At 43.9% G+C, this 21,301-nt stretch overlaps 1 protein-coding gene across 3 annotated transcripts; it reads left to right on the plus strand.

Moving 5' to 3' along the window:
• Nucleotides 1-491: 491 nt before the first annotated feature.
• On the plus strand, nt 492-18,364 carry LOC141121798 (uncharacterized). 3 transcript variants are annotated; one of them, XM_073611518.1, is made up of 9 exons: nt 492-582; nt 10,424-10,606; nt 10,731-10,865; nt 10,952-11,075; nt 11,192-11,289; nt 11,379-11,606; nt 11,687-11,893; nt 12,016-12,157; nt 17,061-18,363. In XM_073611518.1, exons 3-9 carry the CDS (start codon nt 10,743-10,745, stop codon nt 18,053-18,055), a joined length of 1,917 nt encoding a protein of 638 aa, XP_073467619.1. In that variant the 5' UTR covers nt 492-582; nt 10,424-10,606; nt 10,731-10,742; the 3' UTR covers nt 18,056-18,363. The 3 variants fall into 3 exon arrangements, with proteins under 3 accessions (XP_073467619.1, XP_073467618.1, XP_073467620.1); XM_073611517.1 differs by having other exon boundaries at nt 10,424-10,533; XM_073611519.1 differs by lacking the exon at nt 11,379-11,606 and having other exon boundaries at nt 10,424-10,533; nt 17,061-18,364.
• Nucleotides 18,365-21,301: the final 2,937 nt, after the last annotated feature.

Here is a 21,301-nt window from a genome sequence, read left to right on the forward strand (position 1 = left end):
AACAAGAAAAGAACAAAAACAACAAAAACAGACAAAGAAAAAGCAATCTACATCCTCTCATAAATCTCCCACCAAAAATGTGCCAAATGCAGGGGGATCAAACTGAGGACAGAGAGACTCCCTCAGACATATCACCAAATGCAATATATTTACCTCCAAGCACCAATTATAGACCTCATTCCTTAGAACATCATATATGGACATGAATGTTCCCTTAACAATAATCATCAAATAGCAGTGTCCCATCCATGGTCTCCCTGTCTTGTCTGTCACCAAAAAGGGGGCGTTCTTGTTCTATTATCATATATTTCTATCCCCCTTGGTGGGAGTGGAGATGACCCCATCTATAAGGATATACAGTACATACACACACAGCACAAGGCCGTGTTCACACTACGAGACGTTTACCTGAGCTGCAGTTCCTCTGAGCTCCAAAAGATGGTGATCTCCCTTCTACCCAGACAGGAAGTCTCTATGGAATACAGACAGGAAGTGATGTCAGGTACAGACAGGAAGTTCCGGGTGAGAGGTGAGTTGGGAGGAAGTAGAGAGGAGACATTGTTGGAAGAGGCAGCAGAGGAGGTAATAAGATCTTATTTTCTATTTACACCCAGTAACCCCCCGTCATGTCCGTCCTCTTCCTCCATAGTCACTGTGATGTCTTTTATCTCCAGCAGATGATGATACACACATATATAGTGTGGAAATGTAGAATAACCCCTTAAAGAGAAAGTAAACTTCCTCTTTGTTTCCCTGCAAATGTAAAGCATAGTGGGCTACTATCGCATAGTAGCCCATTATGTGTCACTTACCTGACACAGGAGCCTGCCATGTCCCCGATTTCCTCATTGGCAGGGAGCGTCCGTTCTTCACCCCGTATCCTTCCGGGGCCGCAAACTCCGGCTCTGTGACTGGCCGGAGTCGCGTGACGTCCCAGCTTGAAACGGCACAGCATGCGCTGAATACAACCGTGCATGCGCAGAAGACAGCATAGTTCGGGGAAACAGTAATTATCTCCTAAACCATGTAGGTTTAGGAGATATTTCAAGCACCTACAGGTAAGCCTTAATCTAGGTTTACCTGTAGGTGAAAGTGGTCTGTAAGGGTTTACAACCACTTTAAGGGGCAGAACATTTCCCCACTTACGATGCCGGAACATTCTCCTCATTGTGGAGATGTCACCTTCTCACTGGAGATGAGATGAACATTCCTGGGTTCGGTTGGAGTGTTGTTCACTGCTAAGAAATTCTGAGGCTGAATCCAAATCCTATTAAAATAATTGGGATCCAAATCTGTCACATTAAAAATGCTCATTTTCTGGGCTACTAGGCACGGGAGCAGTGATTATTAAATCCTTAAAGTGAAACATTAAAATTATCCAATTCCTTTAACTGACATTCCCGGGGGTGTCCTAATCCTGGGGGATTCCCTTATCTTTGATGGTGTCCTAATCCTGGTGGATATCCTAATCCTGGGGGGTGTCCTTATCCTGGGGGATAATCCTGGAGGGTGTACTAATCCTGGGGGGGGTGTCCTTATCCTGGGGAATGCACTAATCCTGGGGGGTGTCCTTATCCTGGGGGATAATCCTGGAGGGTGTACTAATCCTGGGGGGGGGGGTGTCCTTATCCTGGGGGGGGGTGTCTTTATCCTGGAGGGTGTCCTTATCCTGGGGGGGGGGGTGTCCTTATCCTGGGGGATAATCCTGGAGGGTGTACTAATCCTGGGGGGGGGGGGGGTGTCCTTATCCTGGGGGGGGGGTGTCTTTATCCTGGAGGGTGTCTTTATCCTGGAGGATGTCCTTATCCTGGGGGGGTGTCCTTATCCTGGGGGTGTCCTTATCCTGGGGATGCCCTATCCTGGTGGGGGGTCCTTATCCTGGGGGATGTTCTTATCCTAGGGATGCCCTGACCTGGTGGGGGGGGGTCCTTATCCTGGGGGATGCCCTTGTCCTGGAGGGTGTCCTTATCCTGGGGATGCCCTATCCTGGTGGGGGGGGTCCTTATCCTGGGGATGTCCCTATCCTGGTGGGGGGGTCCTTATCCTGGGGCATGTTCTTATCCTGGGGATGTCCTTGTCCTGGAGGGTGTCCTTATCCTGGGGGATGTACTAATCCTGGGGGGTATCCTTATCCTGGGGGATGCCTTTATCTTTTATGGTGTCCTAATCCTTAGGGGTGCACTAATCCTGGAGGGTGTCCAAACCCTGGGGGGGGTCCTTATTTTTGGTACCTTTGGAGGGGGTCTGTGTTTTTTCTTTTCTTTTTTTCTCTTTAGATAGCCGGCAATGAAATTTCAATTGCTGGCAGTTTTTTTTATATGAATCATATTTTATTTAATTTGAAGGTGCATAAACAAGTATTGTTAATACGATTTTGTTACAGAAGAGCAAATAAGATAGATTTCAGATAGTAACATTCCAAGAAATAGTATCCAATCGTAAGCATATGGTAATTTTTTGACATTTTGACATGGAAAGAAAATGAAAAAAAAAAGGGAAATGTAGATAAAGATCCAAACATTCTGTAGGGTGTAGTACATTATATCATGTATTTTTTACGCTGTTCAGGTGTATAAAGGGTTATATAGTAGCAGGTAAGTAAGAGAACAGGTAAGTAAGAGAACAGGTAAGTAAGAGAACAGGTAAGTAAGAGAACAGGTAAGTAAGTGCATTAACTGGTTTTGGCAACTTCAGGGAGAAGAACCTCAAAGAGGGGTGATCTCAAGAGATAGGTTTGAAGATTTATGCTGACTTTTGGACTCTATCCCTGTACTTTGTTGGCACTAGCACATTATCTTATTTAGGATATTATCTATCTGGATGCTATACCCTTTGAATAATTACAGTATTTTTGCACTTTAATGTACATTGAGATTATACCACCTATGTATTTTGAGCACTCAGCACTTTAAACTGTTTATTATTATTATTTGCACATTTTGAAGTATATTATGAATACATAGCACTTTGTATTAAGTTATTTTCAGTGGTTCGATATCAACTAGTGCGCAGCACCATCTATTGATTTTATTGTATTTTTCTCCTTGGTACGGATTGACCAATCCGGTGCTTGCTGCAACTAGTGCCCTACTCTTCCTCCCGCGGGAATATTCATTTTATTTAACATAAAGGATGGCTTCCCAGTGAAACATTGGGTGTTATCGTGCCATCATTATGGACACGTTGTGCAGGACGGATGTTGTAACCAAGGTGACCATTGAGACCAGAAGGATTGGCTTTCACCATTTTTGATGGAGAACATAAGTTTAAATTGAGATTTTTTTTTGTAAATCAAGAGAGATCAGGAGGTTCTGTTTGCTTCCAATTAGATGTGATAGATCTCCTGGCTGCGATCATGCGGTGTATGATGAAAGGGTAGGGGCGTTTGGGCCAGCGTTCATATTTTAGAAGAAGGAGTGCTAATGCGGGGTCTGGATCTAGTTTCAAACCAATTGAGGAGACAAATTGAAAAACTCTGATCCAGAGTGGTGTTAGTTTAGGACATTGCCACCACGTGTGCAGCAGGGATCCTTGTTCTCAATATTATCTCCAGCAAAGTGGGGAGAAGGAGTGGGGAGAACTTGGATAGGCATGTTGGAGTATAGTACCAATGGTGGACAAGTTTTAGTTGGGATTCCCAGTGTGTAGTACATCTTGAATCTACATTGTTGGTGGCGTTGTACCATTGTAGATTGTGGAAGGTTTGGGAGAGATCTTTTTCCAACAACATCGTAGAGTGAGATTTTTTTCCTTTGAAGAAGGAGACAGAAGCCATTGGTAGAAGTGTCATATTCCTTTTTGGTTAGTGGAGTAGTGTTAGGATGCACTTGGATAAAGGAAAGAAGATCTGGTGGAATTTCGATCTCCTCCTTACAAAGGTATTTGTAGAAGTCTTTGTGTGGCAGGTTGAAGCGCGATTGTAATTCTGGGTACCTCCTTCATAGAGGTGTCTGATGGTAGAGATTCCTGCATCCATCCAGTTGCTGAGGGAGAGGTCTTTAGTGAAGAATTTGAGGGCACAAAGAGGAAGAGAGTTGTAGTTTGAGGAGGCCTCGGTGAGGTTGTGAGGATACACTAAACTTCCAGGATTTTGCGGTGGTTATCATGGTAAGAAATTTGAACAGTGGGGCAGGAAGTCCCAATGACAGTGCTCCTAACAGTCCTTTTAATGGGTGGCCCAGTATTGCTTGTTCAATATGTACCCATTGTTTGCTGGGCGGTGGGTGCCACCATGCTTTAACTTTGTCCAGTATGACTGCATGATAATAGAATTTTAAAGTTGGGCACTCCAATTCCAGTTGCTGATTTAGGCCTGTATAAGATATAATTCCTGAAGCGGGGGGCGTTGTTTTCCCCAAATAAAAAGGTTCAAGGTGGACTGTAGACCCTGAAGATAAGATATGGTAAGTGGGATAGGCAGCGTTCTGAAATTGTATAGTATTGTTGGTAATAGAGACATCTTCGTGGCTGCTGATCTACCGGCCCAGGAGACTTGAAATTTAGAGTAGGATCTAGTTTGTTGTCCTTTGTTGCTTAGAAGAGACTTTTCACATTTTCTACTGCTGCGGACCCGGAAGATGCTTCTATGACATCTAATTCCTGTACTGTGTAAAGAAAATACTTGTCCTCTCAATTGCAATGCCGCATACACACGACCGGTTTTGCCATCGGAATAATCTCCGTAATCTTCCATAAAATGGAAGAATAGTATGATGCTTACTGTGGCTCAGAACCAATAAGTGATTATCAACGCCTTCCTCATCACAGTTCCTTCTGTGTGGTACACGGAAGATACTTGTATGACATTGATTTCCTGTATTGTGGAAAGTGGATATTTGTCCTCACAATTGTAACTGTGATTTTTTTTTTTTTAAAACAATCGGAAGTAATACACTTTGAAAGTCTTTGTTTTAGACTCTTGTGATAACAAGCTGGTAGTTCATTTCTTATGGTGATTATGGAGAAGATAGAGGAGTTAGTGCAGGGACTACTTTGAAGTTGCTGTGACATTGAAGTCGCACAGATATTTTTTTTTTTTAAGTCTTTTTATGAGTATAATGCCGCGTACACACGGTCGGACTTTTCGTCTACAAAAGTCCGACAGCCTGTCCGACGGACTTTCGACGGACTTTCGGCGGACTTTTGGCGGACTTGCGGCAGACTTTCTAACGAACGGACTTGCCTACATACGATCACACAAAAGTCCGACGGATTCGTACGTGATGACGTACACTGGACTAAAATAAGGAAGTTGATAGCCAGTAGCCAATAGCTGCCCTAGCGTGGGTTTTTGCCCGTCGGACTAGCACACAGACGAGTGGATTTCTGGGTCCGGCGTAGTTACGACGTAAAGATTTGAAGCATGTTTCAAGTCTAAAGTCCATCAGATTTGCGGCTGGAAAAGTCCGCTGAAAGTCCGGGGAAGCCCACACACGATCGGATTGTCAGCCGTATTTTGTCCGTCGGCGTCCGTCGGTCTTTTGTAGATGAAAAGTCCGACCGTGTGTACGCGGCATAAGACATACAAACAGAAAAACAACAGTAAACCCGCTACAGCATTGGGACTAGACCCATGCAGGGGCCAGTGCCAGCCGGCAATTGGGCTGCTTCCATCATTAGTGACATACAGCTGTAGCACGTCTACAAGAAAAGAACAAACAAACAACCTAGTGCTGTATTGGCTTCTGCTCAATTGAAATATCTAAGGATCAGATCATTCATTCGAGACCCAAGGGACAATAATAGATATCAAATAAACCCATATCAGAGATTACAATACAAAAAGTCACCCAAAGTATCAAAATCACATCCACCCGTAGAGTGGTATTGTGCACATGCTCAATCAGTCTGCAGTTGCTGTGGAGGCCTCCGCCAGCCATTTGGCTCACACTCTGCCGTATTTTTTGGGGCATCCTCTATTTTGGTAGGTTTCCTTATAGAGTGGTAGTACTTTATTGACATGTGTTTTCCATAGGAATATTGACGGCGGGGGCACGTTTTTTCCAGCAGAGAGTGATCATTTTTCTGGCATAGAGCACAGATATTATTGGCTGAGTATTGAAATCATGCGCTGGAAGCTTCTTGGATGCAGAGAATACTTTACTGTCATGGAAAAATATCAGAACATGTCTTTATCATGATGGAACAGGAAGAGAACACAAACGAGTGCATTGAGCATGGATAGACAATACATCCTGTTATATTATAGAATATAAGAAATATACACTATAATACCACAGTGCCACCTGCTGCATAGATAGGTATAATGCATACAATATTGTCAGTTTATTAACAACTTTACATTACATGCTGTTGTTCTTTCAACAGATGTGACCAGTACTCATTTGAAATCATGGGGTATGACTTGTCATGCAACTTTGCAGTCCCAAGTTGCAGGACGTCGCACAAGTGTGAAAGGGGCCTAATAGTATAAATATTATTATGATTAATGCGCATTAGACACGCACAAAAGAGTAATTTTGTTTTGTTTACTGTGTTTGTAAAAAGCAGTGAATGGAGGAATCTATTTCCCTCAACTTACTGTGCGTTATAAACAAATTACAATGCTGGAACACTTGATTTTTAGGTGCTAGACTTTGACTGTTTGACAACAAAAATGACGAATTCTTGTGTATTTTGGCTTAATGTACAGTATACAACAGTATAAAACTAGAGTACCCTTATGGGGTCATCATGTTACTGGGGTTCTTTCCTTTAGTGATTCTTTATACAAGTGATATGCACTTCAAGCTCTGCACTTCAGTGATTGCACGAAGCAAAGATACATAGCAAACTGCACTGAATTGCAACAGCTCTCCTTCCACTCTGTAACATGCGTTCTCTACCACTCCTTCTAACAATTGTGTCCTCTCTCCTTAAACTCTCTTTTCTTCACCCCTCTTTTCCAGCCTACAGCTTATATATATCGCCCTCCTTTCTGTCCTCTCCCTATTACTGCACCCACCAACTCCTGCTAATTCTACACCAATATGCTGATAAATTCTCCAGGACATTGGGGCATGTCCCATCATATAAATCACACTCCCACATTACCTCCCTCACCCTTCTACTTCTCCTAACCTTTGGTGACATATCCCCAAACTCGGGGCCTCCATCATCTAACCCTCTGGCAGCCACAATCCACATAACTTGGTTTCCATTCCTCTTCTTCCCAAAACCAGCCTCCCCTTCTCCTGTGATCTCTTGAATGCCCGCTCTGTCTAACAAACTCGCCTCCCTCCATGACCTCATTATCACAAAATCCTTTAATCTACTTCCCATTACTGAAACCTGGCTTCATGAATCCGACAAGGCTTCTCCCGCTTGCCTCTCCCACGGTGGCCTTCTCTGCACTCACTTCCACAGACACAGTGGACAGAAGGCGGAGTGGGAATCCTTCTACTACTACTACTTCTAAACTTCTCAGTCTAACCTCATATCTTGACCTGAAGCAATTGATATAGGGTCCTACTCACTTTGATGGCAACACCCTTGATCTTGTATTCTCCTATGTATGCAGCCCGTGCAACATCTCCAACAATCCTCTCCCATTCTCTGATCACCACCTTTTTAATTTCACTCTCTCCCTGTCTTCCACCTCCTCTCTCTCCAACCACCTAACAGTTACCAGTAGAAACTTTTGCCACCTTAAACCTTCTCTTATCTACTACTGACCACCTCTATGACAAAATCTCACCCCTGTCCTGCCCCAACCTAGCTTCTGTCTACAACAGCTCACTGTCACCCTCCTTAGACAAGCTCACCACCTCACTATACACATAATCAGGCCCTGACCCCTAAAACCTTGGCAAAAAGGTGACACCAGAAGTTTCAGAAAATATAGCCGCACTCTTGAGTGCCTGTGGTGTAAGACTAAGTCCTAGAAAGTCTTCAACCAATGAAAATATGCCCTTCAAAAATACTATTCCTGCCTCCCCACTGCCAAGCAGACCTGTTTTATCATTCTCATTAACACCTTCTCATCCAGTCCCCGTCACCTCTTCTCTACCTTTAACTCTCTACTCTGTCCTCCACTGCCTCCACCCTCTAACTCAATCACTGCCCAGAAGATCGCCAATCACTCCAAAAATAAGATTGATACAATTTGTGAGGAGATCTCCAATGTGCAGATACCTCCTCCATTTAAAACCCCATGTCCACAGGTACCCTCATTACTTCCCTTATTCAACCCTGCTACTATAGACAAGGTTACTAAACTTTTTTTTAATGCCCACCTAACCACCTGTCCCCTGGATCCTGCTCCCTCACAAATGCTACAGTCACCCTCAGGTTCCGTTCTCCACTCTAACTCACATCTTCAACCTCTCCTTCTCTTCTGCCATCTTCCCCAACTCCCTAAAACATGCATTAATCACCCCACACTTAAAAAGCCCTCACTGGACCCCGCCAAACTTAACAACCTATGCCCCATCTTTTTACTCCCCTTTTCCTCCAAACTCCTTGAATGTCTGGTCTGAAACAGACTGAGCGACCATCTGACTAAGAACAAACTTCTTGATCCCCTTCAGTCTGGATTTTGCCCTCAACACTCCAGAGAAGTTGCTCTCCCAAAACTCACAAATTACCTACTAATGGCTAAAACCAACAGACACTATTCTACACTACCCCTTCTGGACCTCTCTGCTGCCTTTGATATTGTTGACCACCCCCTCCTCCTCACAAAACCTCCACACCTTTGGTTTCCATGACTGTGCTCTTCGATGGTTCTCATCCTAACTATCCCACCGCACCTTCAGTGTCACTTACAATTCTTCTCCCTCTTCTCCTCTTCCTTTCTCCATCGGGGTCCCCCAAGGTTCTGTTCTTGGATCTCTTTTTTTTTCTACACCTCCTCTCTGGGTCATGGCTTTCAATACCATTTCTATGCCAATGACACCCAAATCCATCTCCCTCCCCCTCACCTCACAACGTCAGTCTCCTCATGCATTACTAATTTACTAACAGACATATCAGCCTAGATGTCATACAAATCCTCAAACTCAATCTATGCAAAACTGAGCTCATAATATTTCCTCCCCCACCTGCCCCTTCCCCTGATTTCTCGGTCATAATCATCGACTCAACTATCGATCCGTCCCTGCATGCCAAGGTGCTAGGTGTAATCCTGCACTCTGAACTATCCTTTCCATCCCCACATCCAATCACTGCCCAAAGCTTGCAGCCCCAACCTCTGCAACATCTCTAAGATACGTCCCTTCCTAATCAATGACACTACAAAGCTCCTAGTTCACTCCCTGGTCATCTCTCACCTTGACTACTGCAACGCCTTCCCCATTGGCTTACCTTTACATGAGCTATCCACCCTTCAGTCCTTCATCAATGCTGCTGCCAGGCTCATCAACCTTACAAACCCTCAGCATCTGCTACTCCTCTCTTCCAATCCCTTCATTGGCTGCCACTCACCCAATGAATTCAATTCAAAATACTAACAACAACTTACAAAGCCATCCACAACTCCCCCCCCCCCCCAGCCACATCACTAACCTAGCCCAAAATATCTACCAAATCATTTTCTTCATTCCTCCCAAGAGCTCCTGCTCTCTAGCTCCCCTGTCACCTAATCCCACACTCGCCCCAGGACTTCTCACAAGCCTCTCCCATCCTCTGGAATTCCCTACCGCAATCTGTCTGGCTATCTCTATCCACTTTCAGATGATCCCTGAAAACGCATTTCTTCAGAGAAGCCTATCCAGCCCCACCTAACAACTGTACATTATTTTCTCCATCCGCCCATCCCCCACAGTTATTACCTTTTGTATATCTTGACCCTCCCTGTTAGATTGTAAGCTCGAATGAAGAGGGCCCTCTGATTCCTACTGTATTACACTGTATTGTAAATGTACTGTCTACCCTCATGTTGTAAAGTGCTGTGTAAACTGTCAGAGCTCTGGAGAAAATTGTGTGATATTTATACTCCGTTCCTCCGCACGTCAGCTGCTTACATGAGAGGTTACTTTCACAGATTTCTGTATGGTAAAGGTCAAAGTTCACTCTTCAGTTTAGGAGAGATAGGACGCACCCAGGAACAACTATTTGGTTTGCACAGGAGCCTCATATATCTCCTTATCCAAATGTCCCTCCATCGAGAGTCAACATGTCCTATGACATCACACTGACCTCACAGCTCCTCTCCCAATGTCCCTCCATCCAGAGTAAGCACATTATATGACATCACACTGATTTTACAATGACCCCCAACAGTGCCTGCAAGGAAAAAGTGCATCAGAGCAAAACTATTCAAGAAGTCAGAAGATCCTATTTGTCATTATGTCTATAAAATTCCAAAACTAAATAAAACGATGACCAGAAAGAAAGCACCGCCAACATAGAGACCATAAAGATAACAAAGACATTGAACAATCAATATCAATACAGATAATTCTTCATTGTTATTTGTCTACAGAGAAACCTTCATAGATGACAACACCTATGAGGATGGAGGAGGACCGGAGTCACATGACTGAGAGGATACTAAACCTCACCCTGGAGATCATCTACATGCTGACCGGAGAGGTGAGGAGGATTCTGGGAGGTCACATGACATCACTCTTATCTCTATTAATAAAACACAGACCTGACCGGAGAGGTGAGGAGGATTCTGGGAGGTCACATGACATCACTCTTATCTCTTTTAATAAAACAGACCTGACAGAAGAGGTGAGGAGGATTCTGGGATTCTAACATGATATTCCTATTGGTTCCTCATACAGAGATTTCCTCTTATGAAGTCCGGTGATCATATGACCATCACAGTGCCTCCATGTGACTCCCTAAAACCTGAGAGACACAACATGCAGAAGATTCTAGAAGTCACCAAGAAGATGATGGAGCTGCTAACAGGAGAGGTGAGCGGTGCTGGGAATTCTGGGACATTATCCAGTAACAGACAAGGGATGTGTCTGGATGGTGACTGTATCATTGTGTGTGTCAGGTTCCTATAAGGTGTCAGGATGTCACTGTCTATTTCTCCATGGAGGAGTGGGAGTATTTAGAAGGACACAAGGATCTCTACAAGGACGTCATGATGGACAATCAGCCGCCCCTCACATCACCGGGTAAGAGGAGACTTTATTGTAAAGGAGAGAGCAGTACAGAGGATCCACCTAGATCCCCCATCATCTGATAAACACATAGAAACAATGTATTCAGTCAGTGTGTGTGTTTCCTACAGATGGATCCAGTAATGGGAACCCAACAGAGAGATGTCCCCATCATCTGTATTCCCGGGATTCCACACAGGAAGGTCACACCATCCCTCACCATCATCAGGTAGATGAGGAACAATCACTGATAGTATCATTAGGATCTGTACATTATCTGCATTGTTACAATTGATGTCATTTTTATTCTATATTCAGAGTGGAAACCTGAGAGATTCTAAAGTTGAGGTTAAAGAAGAGATAAAAGAGGAGGATGATGAGGATGGGGTGATGGAGGAGTCAGAGTTTCTAAAAGAACACAAAGATCTGTACCAGGACACCATGGTGGAGTCATCCAGCTACAGAAACCCACCAGAGAGATGTCCCCGTCCTCTGTATTCCCGGGATTCAGCACAGGAAGATCTCACCATCCCTCATCATCATCAGGTAGACATGAATAAATCATAATTACTAATAATTGTTACAAAAGCATGTTTTTTACAATGAATGTTTTATTAAATATTCAGAGTGGAAACCTCGGGGATTATAATATTGTCGTTAAAGAAGAGTATAAAGAGGAGGATGAGGAGTATGGAGTGATGGAGGAGTTTTCAGAAGGACACAAGGATATGATGGAGCCACCTAATACCAGGAACCCACCAGAGAGATGTCCCCGTCCTCTGTATTCCCGGGATTCCACACAGGAAGATCACACCATCCCTCACTGTTACAAGGTTGGTGGGACGGAGCTTATAAAACACAGACTCATTGAGACAATGTGTGGATTTTTTATGTGATGTCACAATAAAAAATCTTATATCTTACAAATGATATTTCTCTCATTTTTTTGATTTAGAGTGGAGATCCAATCGATATAGAATTTGAGGGTAAAGCAGAAGAAGAAGAGAGGTATGTGAGGGATGATCAGCAGCCTATGGAGGAGGATGGAATAACGGGGACATTTATAGAGGAGGACACTCCTACAGAGATCAGCACAGGTGGGTCATTAACACTAAATACATTCCTCCACCCATACTGCTCACTGATTGGTCCAGAGTAGGGCGGGGACTGGGTGATATCAGCCTGTAATCCCCTGGTCACTTTCCTGAGCTGTGTTCCCCGTCCTGTATTCCTCTATTTCTCTCGGATGATCTTCCTTCTCTGTGCTGCAGACACAATTTATGTATCTAGACTGGATTTATGGAGATTCTGGGGTTCACTTGGCAGTAAAATTTAGATTTTACCATAGGCGTTGCTAGACCTAGGCACCTGGGGTATGTGCTTTGGGCCTTCTGCCCCATTCCTGGGTCTAGTAAGATCTCTGACAGAACAATTCTCCTGGGATTACTTGTTCTGTTGTCTGCTGACTGTGCCGGGTGGAGGGATATGTCTGTATAGTCTCAGACCCAAGTCACTGAGTGCAGTCTCAGGAGATGGGGGGCAGCGGTGTGGGACCTCTGCAACTTGTCTCATGTAAATATTTAAAGCGGATGCAAACCCTCCATATACCCAGTGACATGAACAGCCTCAGATGATACACAGAGATGAAACAAATCTCCCTACATAAGTCTTACATGCATATCTTCTGTTTTCACCTTGATATACTGTTTAGAAAGTGCACATCCTGTTAGAATTTTCTCTTCCTGGTTCCCCTGTAGGAGGGGATTATTGCTAGACACTGTGAGACAGCTGATTGGAGGAAAGGCACACACCCCCTCCCCACACATGCAGAGGTTGCCTGTGTATAGTTCAGCACTCTGCTAATCTAATTATAGCAACCTACCCTGACACACACTTCTCTTGGAGAGCATGTCAAAAGTTATCAGGCTGATAACAGAGGAACAAAGAAGGACAAAGCTATGGGACATAAAGAGAGATAACAAAATACTGCAGATATATGTGCCCAGCTCAAATTTCATGAATCGGGTTTACTTCCACTTTAAGCTTTCACTGCTTGCTGACTACCAGTATTATCAGTCCTATATACTCTGCGTCAGGGCTCAAAATTTCAAGTCCTACTAGCCAGGCCTTAAGGGTTACTTGCCACCAATTGCCCCACCCAACCCCTACCCTGCCCTGCCCCCAATTCTGCCTTTATAAATCATCTCATGAAATGACACTGTAAAATGTTTTATGCAGAATTAAGTTACAAAAATAATTATTAACAACAACACCAGTGCCCATCAATGCAGACTCACCAGTGCCCATCAATGCAGACTCATCAGTGCCGACTCGTCAGTGCCCATCAATACGGCCTCACCTGTGCCCATTAATGCAGCCTCACCTGTGCCCATTAAGGCAGCCTCACCTGCGCCCATCAATGCAGCCTCACCTGTGCCCATTAAGGCAGCCTCACCTGTGCCCATTAAGGCAGCCTCACCTGTGCCCATCAATGCAGCCTCACCTGCGCCCATCAATACAGCCTCACCTGCGCCCATCAATGCAGCCTCTATTCACTATATACTCTATGTTGTACATTATATACTCCTGACCACTGCACTATATACTCTGTTGTACATTACATACTCCGGACCCCTGCACTATATACTCTACCTTGTTAATTACATACTCCTGACCCCTGCACTATATACTCTACCTTGTTAATTACATACTCCTGACCCCTGCATTATATATATTATGTTGTACAGTACATCATTCTGATACTATATAGTCCTATCTGTTGTATCTTCTACAATATGTTGTACATTACATAGTCCTGACTTCTGCTCTCTCCCCTCTACCCACTGCTATATATACACATAATATGTATTCTCTTTTGTTACACCCATTTTCTACCAGCTGGACATTTTATATCTGATGATCTGATTGGAGCACAGACTTTTATGTGTTGATAATAATGTGATAACATCCTCAAACTTTGGAACCTTAAACAGAAAGTGATAATGAGGGAGGAGTCAATAACCCAATGATGGTGGTCTTCAGGATCAGTCCAGTCTTCATCTTAGTTGTTCTCTAGAGATGGGCCAAACACCCCCCTGTTCAGTTCACACCAGAACTCCCGAACAGACAAAACATTCTGACCTGAACGCCAAACTCTATTAAAAAGTCTATGGGACCTGAACTTGAAAAATCAAAATTCCCCATTTTGGGGGCTTATATGCAAGTAATTGGCCATAAAAAGTGTATGGGGGCCTGGGTACTGCCCTGGGGGGCCATGTATCAATACAAAAAAATGTTTTTGAAGGAGCAGTGATTTTAATGATGCTAAAAGTGAAACAATAAAAATTCCTTTAAATATACAGTAGTGCCTGGGGGAGGGGGGTCCCCTTAGTTTGCTTGTAAAGTGGCGCATCTGTACCATGTATAGAACCTGCTACAGCAAAACTGACGTTTCTAAAGAAAAAAAAATCACATTTAAATTGCCAGCAATACAATACAATACAATTGACGGCAACAGAAAAATGTTTTAACTACTTCCGGACCACTGCACGCCGATATATGTCCTCACTTTGAGGATGGATATCGTTGTTATGGCAGCAGCTAGCTGCCATAACCCGGTATCACCGTGTTCGGCCAACGGTCCGGTACAAGATAAAAGTGATCTCTGCGGCGGATTTGCCGCAAGATCACTTTTATCGGCAGCGGGAGAGGGGCCCCCCGGCGGAGGCGATCCGGTCCTCTCGGTGGCTGTGCATGGAGACGAGTGAGAGTTAAGATGGCCCCCACCTGTCTCCATGACATTGCAGGGCAGAGGCGATGTCAAAACGTCACTTCCGCCCATAGCTCTTAAAAAGGGTCATTTTTTTTTTTTTCACTTTTATAAATGACAATTTTTTTTTTATTGCATTTTAGTGTAAATATGAGATCTGAGGTCTTTTTGACCCCACATCTCATATTTAAGAGGACCTGTCATGCTTTTTTTCTATTACAAGGGATGTTTACATTGCTTGTAATAGGAATAAAAGTGACACATTTTTTTTTTAATTCAGTGTAAAAATAAAAGATAAAATAAATAAGAAAAAAAAACATTTTTTTAAACGCGTCCCATCCTGCCGAGCTCGTGTGCAGAAGCGAATGCATACGTGAGTAGCGCTCGCATATGAAAACGGTGTTCAAAACACACATGTGAGGTATTGCCGCAATCGGTAGAGCAAGAGCAATAATTCCAGACCTAGGCCTCCTCTGTAACGCAAAACATGCAACCTGTCGAATTTTTTAAATGTCGCCTATGGAGATTTTTAAGGGTAAAAGTTTGTTGCCATTCCACGAGCGGCCGCAATTTTGAAGCGTGACATGTTGGGTATCAATTTACTCGGGTTAACATTATCTTTAACAATATAGAAAAAAATGGCTTACTTTACCGTTGTCTTATTTTTTAATTAAAAAAAAGTGTATTTTTTTCAAAAAAAGTGCGTTTGCACAAATACGGTGTGACAAAGTATTGCAACGACCGCCGTTTTATTCTCTAGGGTGTTAGAAAAAAAAAAGTATAATGTTTGGGGGTTCTAAGTAATTTTCTAGCAAAAAAAAACACTTTAACCTGTAAACAACACATCTAAAATAGAGGCTCGGTCCTTAAGTGGTTAAAAAATGGCATGGGGGTCCCCCCTCACAATCCATACCAGACCCTTATCCGAGAATGCAGCTCAGCGGGTCAGCAAAGGGGGGTGATCAGTTAGTGTCCCCCTGAACGCCACATGCCCTCAACATGGGGGGGGGGTGTTTTGTGCCAATGCACCTTGTTCTTATGTTGAAGGGGACAAGGTTCACATCCCCACAACCCTGGCCAGTGGTTGTGGGGGTCTGCAGGCAGGGGGCTCCAGATCCCAGCTTCGCCCTTATGTGAATGAGTATGGGGTAAATAGTACCCCTACCAATTCACCAAAAAAGTGTATAAATAAATAAAAACATGAGGCAGTTTTTGACAATTTCTTTTATTTAAAAAAAAAAAAAAACCCAGATGTAGATCCATCGTCAATCACTTTGCCCCCGCCGGACTCGAAAAAGAAGGAAAAAAAAGATCCGTCTCCAACTAAGGCAAACCGCCAAATGCCTGGCTTGTCATTTGACATTTCTTATATAGGTAAGGCCGGGGCCACATGACAATGTTAGCTGGTGGCACCGCCCCCTCGTGACATCACCGACCTAGCATGCACATGTTGAGGGCATGTGGGCTGGTATAGTTAAGGAAGGGGGGAGTGCTCACTTGTCCCCCTCTTTCCTGGCCTGCCAGGTTGTATACTTAGCTAAGGGTCTGGTATAGATTTTGGGGGGAACCCACGCTGTTTTTTCACTTTTTTTGCCGGCAGTTTTTTTTCTATTCAACTGTCAGCGGGAAAGCCCAGTGACAGCTGATGACTCATCAGTTGTTAAGGACGTAGTGGCCGGCATCCCGGCCCTGCTCCTTAACAACCAGCTGTTCAGTGCGCCCTAATTGGATAAAGCTTTGCCCAATTAGGGCTTAGATTGCACTGTGCAGCGTCTAGTGCATTGCAGGATGTTGGGCGGGGCGAACACCCGCCGAACTTTCTGCAAATTTGGGTGTTCACCGAACAGAACTGTTCGCCCAACTCTATCCCCCCCCATCCTCACTCTGACCTCTGATGAGGCTCAGCCCCGCTGTTATTCATGACTAAATCATGGACTAAATAAGGAAGTGCAGGACTTCTTGTATTGGGAGCATGGCAATGAGTGAGCGTCCTATAATCCCCTCATCACTGTCACTCCTATAAAAGACAGTTCTCATTGTTTCCTCACTCTCTGACTAAGGTCCATAAATAAAGAAATGAACTGGTAGGAGATCAGAGGACACATTTATTAGTTACCTTGAGGGGGAATTGTAAGGTCCTCAGAGACAAAGCTGCCTGATGTGGGCGGAGTCCTGGTTTAGGGGAAACAATCTGCTCATGTCTAGTAATAATCTTTGTATTTCTATTTTAGTAGATGGACGGGAGATGAGGAAAACCTCAGAGGATTGTCTCACTTTGTCTCCAGACTGTAAAGTAGAAGATGAGGACATCACACAGTATAGTCCAGGAGAAAACCCGACTACCTCAAATGTCCATCCGGCACCACACAGTGTAGATGGACCATCGTATTCCTCTTATCCTGAGGAACCTCAGACTGTGAGGGACGGTGCCGTCCTTCCAACAGATAAGAGGTTTTCCTGTACTGAGTGCGGGAAGTGTTTTAATTTTAAATCTGGTCTTGATGTGCATAAAAGATCTCACACAGGGGAGAAGCCGTATTCCTGTCCTGAGTGTGGGAAATGTTTTTCAGTAAAGTCCCATCTTTACAGACATCAGAAATCTCACACAGGGGAGAAGTCACTTTCCTGTCCTGAGTGCGGGAAATGTTTTTCACAGAAGTCCCATCTTTACACACATCAGAGATCTCATAGCGGGGAGAAGCCGTATTCCTGTCCTGAGTGTGGGAAATGTTTTTCACGAAAGTCCACTCTTTGCACACATCAGAGACTGCACACTGGGGAGAAGCCACTTTCCTGTTCTGAGTGCGGAAAATGTTTTATAGATAAGTCCAGTCTTATTATACATCAGAGATCTCACACGGGACAGAAGCCATATTTCTGTCCTAAGTGTGGGAAATGTTTTCCACATAATTCCACTCTTTACAGACATCAGAGATCTCACATGGGGGAGAAGCCTTTTTCCTGTCTTGAGTGTGGGAAAGATTTTTCACGGAAGTCTGATCTTTACACTCATCAGAGATCTCATACGGGGGAGAAGCCGTATTCTTGTCCTGAGTGCGGGAAATGTTTTTCATTTAAATCCAGTCTTGACAGACATCAGAGATCTCACACGGGGGAGAAGCCGTATTCCTGTCCTGAGTGCAAGAAATGTTTTTCAGATAAGTCCAATCTTTACAGACATCAGAGATCTCACACAGGGGAGAAACCACTTTCCTGTCCTGAGTGAGGGAATTGTTTCTCACGGAATTCCTGTCTTCCTGTACATCAGGGACCCCACACAACCTTCAAGGTGTTTTAGTGCCTTGAGTGTGGGAAATGTCTTCTATATGAATGTTGTTGGACATCACAGGTCACATGTGGGGAAGAAGCACATCCTGATATACACCTCAGATATACTCCATGGCTGATCTTCATCATGTAAGAAACAGTTCATAAGGAGATCAGAGATAATCAAAGACATGGATGAAGTGTTGTACCATGTTGGCCATTGATAGCAGTAGAAAAATAAAAATGGAGTCATTACCTTTCATTGGTTGAGTACATTTTGTGGTGTAAGCTTTCTCAAATGCTTAAAGATTTTTTTTTTTTAAAGATTTTTTTTGGACAAATGTGAGAAGCTATCATCCAGCCTTGACAAATCTTGGTTGAATTTTACTTCATACGGTGATTTTCTATGATCTTTGGCTCCATCTAGTGACCATAAGGCAATATTGCACTATTCTTCCTGATTTCAGTATTTCAGGAAACGTGCCACATTATGGTCACTAGATGGAGCCGACTATCATAGGAAATCACTGTGTTAACTCAAATATGGCCAGTATTTGTATTTGGCCAGTATTTGTCATGGCTGGATGAAGGCTTGTCACATTCTTCCAACAAATTGTTTTTAAATTGACTCCTTAATTTACTTCATCAGGCATGGTACCTACAAGTAACCGAGAGATCATTCTCATACAATTGCTTCATCAGGCATGGTTCCTACATATAGCAGAGATATCGTACTTGTACAATGACTTCATCAGGCATGGTTCCTACAAATAACTGAGAGATTGTACTCATACAATTGCTACATCAGGCATGGTTCCTACATATAGCAGAAATATCGTACTCGTACAATGACTTCATCAGGCATGGTTCTGGCCAGCTCAGTAGATTGCTTTATGAAAGGCCTGGATTATTTCCTAAATGTACATAATATAACTGGGTACTACCACTTATAGGTAAAGTTGATCCAGGGAAAATCCGATTGCCTCTCTGGGATCATGAAGAAATTTTTCCCCTGCTGTAGCAAATTGGAGAATGCTTTGCTGGGGTTTTTTACCTTCCTCTGGATCAACTGTGGGTATAGGATTGGGTATATGGGATTGTATGATATTATTTTTTATTTATATGGTTGAACTAGATGGTCTTTTTTCAACCTGACTAACTATGTAACTTCATCAGGCATGGTTCCTACACATAACTGAGAGATCGTATTCATACAATGACTTCATCAGGCATGGTTCCTACAAATAACTGATTCCCCCATCCAGATTAGGTGGTCCCAGACTAGGAGAGGGTGTTTGCAGGTCCTGGACTAGGGCAGCAGGCGTCTGAAGGCCATGCACTATCAGAAAGGAATCGTGGAGACCCTCTGAACTGGTAAAGAGGGTTTCTGAAGGACCTACCAGCTTCAGGGAGAAAACCTGGATCTAAATCCTGGGCTGAGGAAGAGCCTGCCTGGGTACTGGAGGGTTGTTTTACACTCATATTCAACTGAGTGCGGGCTGAAGTGTCGAGTGATGTCACTGAGCTGGTCCAGGCTGGGGAAAGATTGCAATCATAGGGTCGGGATCCACCCATATGCCTGGACTGGCACCCCGGCTCAGCCTCTCAGCGAGAGAGGTCCCATCCCCTCCACAGCCCATTGTCTCAGTGAGCAGGTGGGCCGAAAAGAGAGCAAGAGACTGACAGCCCCCAACTCCCAGCTCAGGGAGCACTGAGAACCGAGCGATCGGCGTTGTTTGATTACTCAGTTGTCAGACTTAGAGCTGGCGGGTGACAGATGCAGAACCATACCGGTAAGTATGATTCAAAAATAAAATTCCCATACTTCTCTTTTAATTCCCTGACATCTCCTCTTTCCTGCTATCTGGCCCACATGACAATTAGGCCTCATTCACATGGAACATATGTGTCCAAGCCCCATGTGATGGGTGTGTACCGTGTGGGGATACTTGGTGTTCTGTGCATCCCTGTGCAGGCAGACCAGTCAATTGGGACTCAGCAGCTGCATGGACACAGCCGAATGTCAAAATTTTACATGCATGTATCCAAACGCACAGTGGTCGCACTCCTGATTGGCTCACTGGCTGTGATTGACAGCAGCGGGAGCCAATGGGGAGATGGAGTTGGCGAGGCTGAGCCATGGCTCCATGTGTGAATGGACACAGTCACGGCCTTGGAGCACGCCTGCTTGGGTACCCCCATAGCAAGCTGCTTACTGTGGGGGCACCCAGCAGGAGGGAGGGGTCAGGGACCCAAGGAGAGGAGGATCCTATTTCAAGGAATGTAAACATCCCTGATGAGGAGGATCCGGGCTGCTCTGTGCAAAATCATTACACAGAGCAGGTAAGTATGACATGTTTGTTATTTCCAAAAACAAGACTTTAATATCACTTTAGGGTTAGCTGTGTGTGGTAAAGGATATACAATAAAGTTTTATTTTATTAAAATGAGTGTACTGAGGTTTGTACTGTCTGATACATACTCGTGGCACAGTCATTAAAGCATATGGCCCTTGAAACCCCTCCCACTGATGCAATCTGACCACACCCACAGTTTTGGCACAGCATGGCATCGGGCGCAATGTTATGACGTCACGCCCGGTCTCTACATTAAAAAAAACGGCACCACCTCTGCTGGGAAGCTGAGATAGTTTTTTTTTTTATTATTTCAGGCTTCCTAGCCTAGAGGTGAGATGTGGGGTCTTATTGACCCCATATCTCACTGTAAAGAGGACCGATCATGCTTATTCCTATTAAAAGGGATGTTTATATTCCTTGAAATAGGAATAAAAGTGATAAAAAAAAAATGTAAAAAAAAGGTGTCAAACTAGAAAATAAAAAATAAATTAACAATAAAAAAAAGTAAAGCGCCGCTGTCCCCGTGTGCTCGCACGCAGAAGCGAACGCATACGTACGTCACGCCCACATATGTAAACGGTGTTCAAACCACACATGTGAGGTATCGCCGCGAACGTTAGAGTGAGAGCAATAATTCTAGCACTAGACTTCCTCTGTAACTCAAAAAATATAACCAGTAAAAAAATTTAAAGCGTCGCCTATGGGGATTTTTAAGTACCGAAGCTTAGCGCCATTCCACGAGTGTGTGCAATTTCGAAGCATGACATGTTGGGTATCTATTTACTCGGCGTAACATCATCTTTTGCATCATGCAAAAAAGTAGCTAACTTTACTGTTTTTTTTTTTTT

Source organism: Aquarana catesbeiana, unplaced genomic scaffold (assembly GCF_042186555.1).
Source record: "Aquarana catesbeiana isolate 2022-GZ unplaced genomic scaffold, ASM4218655v1 unanchor232, whole genome shotgun sequence".
In the NCBI taxonomy this organism is placed as follows: domain Eukaryota; kingdom Metazoa; phylum Chordata; class Amphibia; order Anura; family Ranidae; genus Aquarana; species Aquarana catesbeiana.

Excerpts from the sequence above, each read along its gene's own strand:
- LOC141121798 (XM_073611517.1), top strand. The coding sequence starts at position 10,438 with ATGACAACACCTATGAGGATGGAGGAGGACCGGAGTCACATGACTGAG. Across the intron at positions 10,866-10,951 it reads TGGAGCTGCTAACAGGAGAG|GTTCCTATAAGGTGTCAGGA; the intron begins GTGAGCGGTGCT and ends TGTGTGTGTCAG. Across the intron at positions 11,894-12,015 it reads CCATCCCTCACTGTTACAAG|AGTGGAGATCCAATCGATAT; the intron begins GTTGGTGGGACG and ends TTTTTGATTTAG.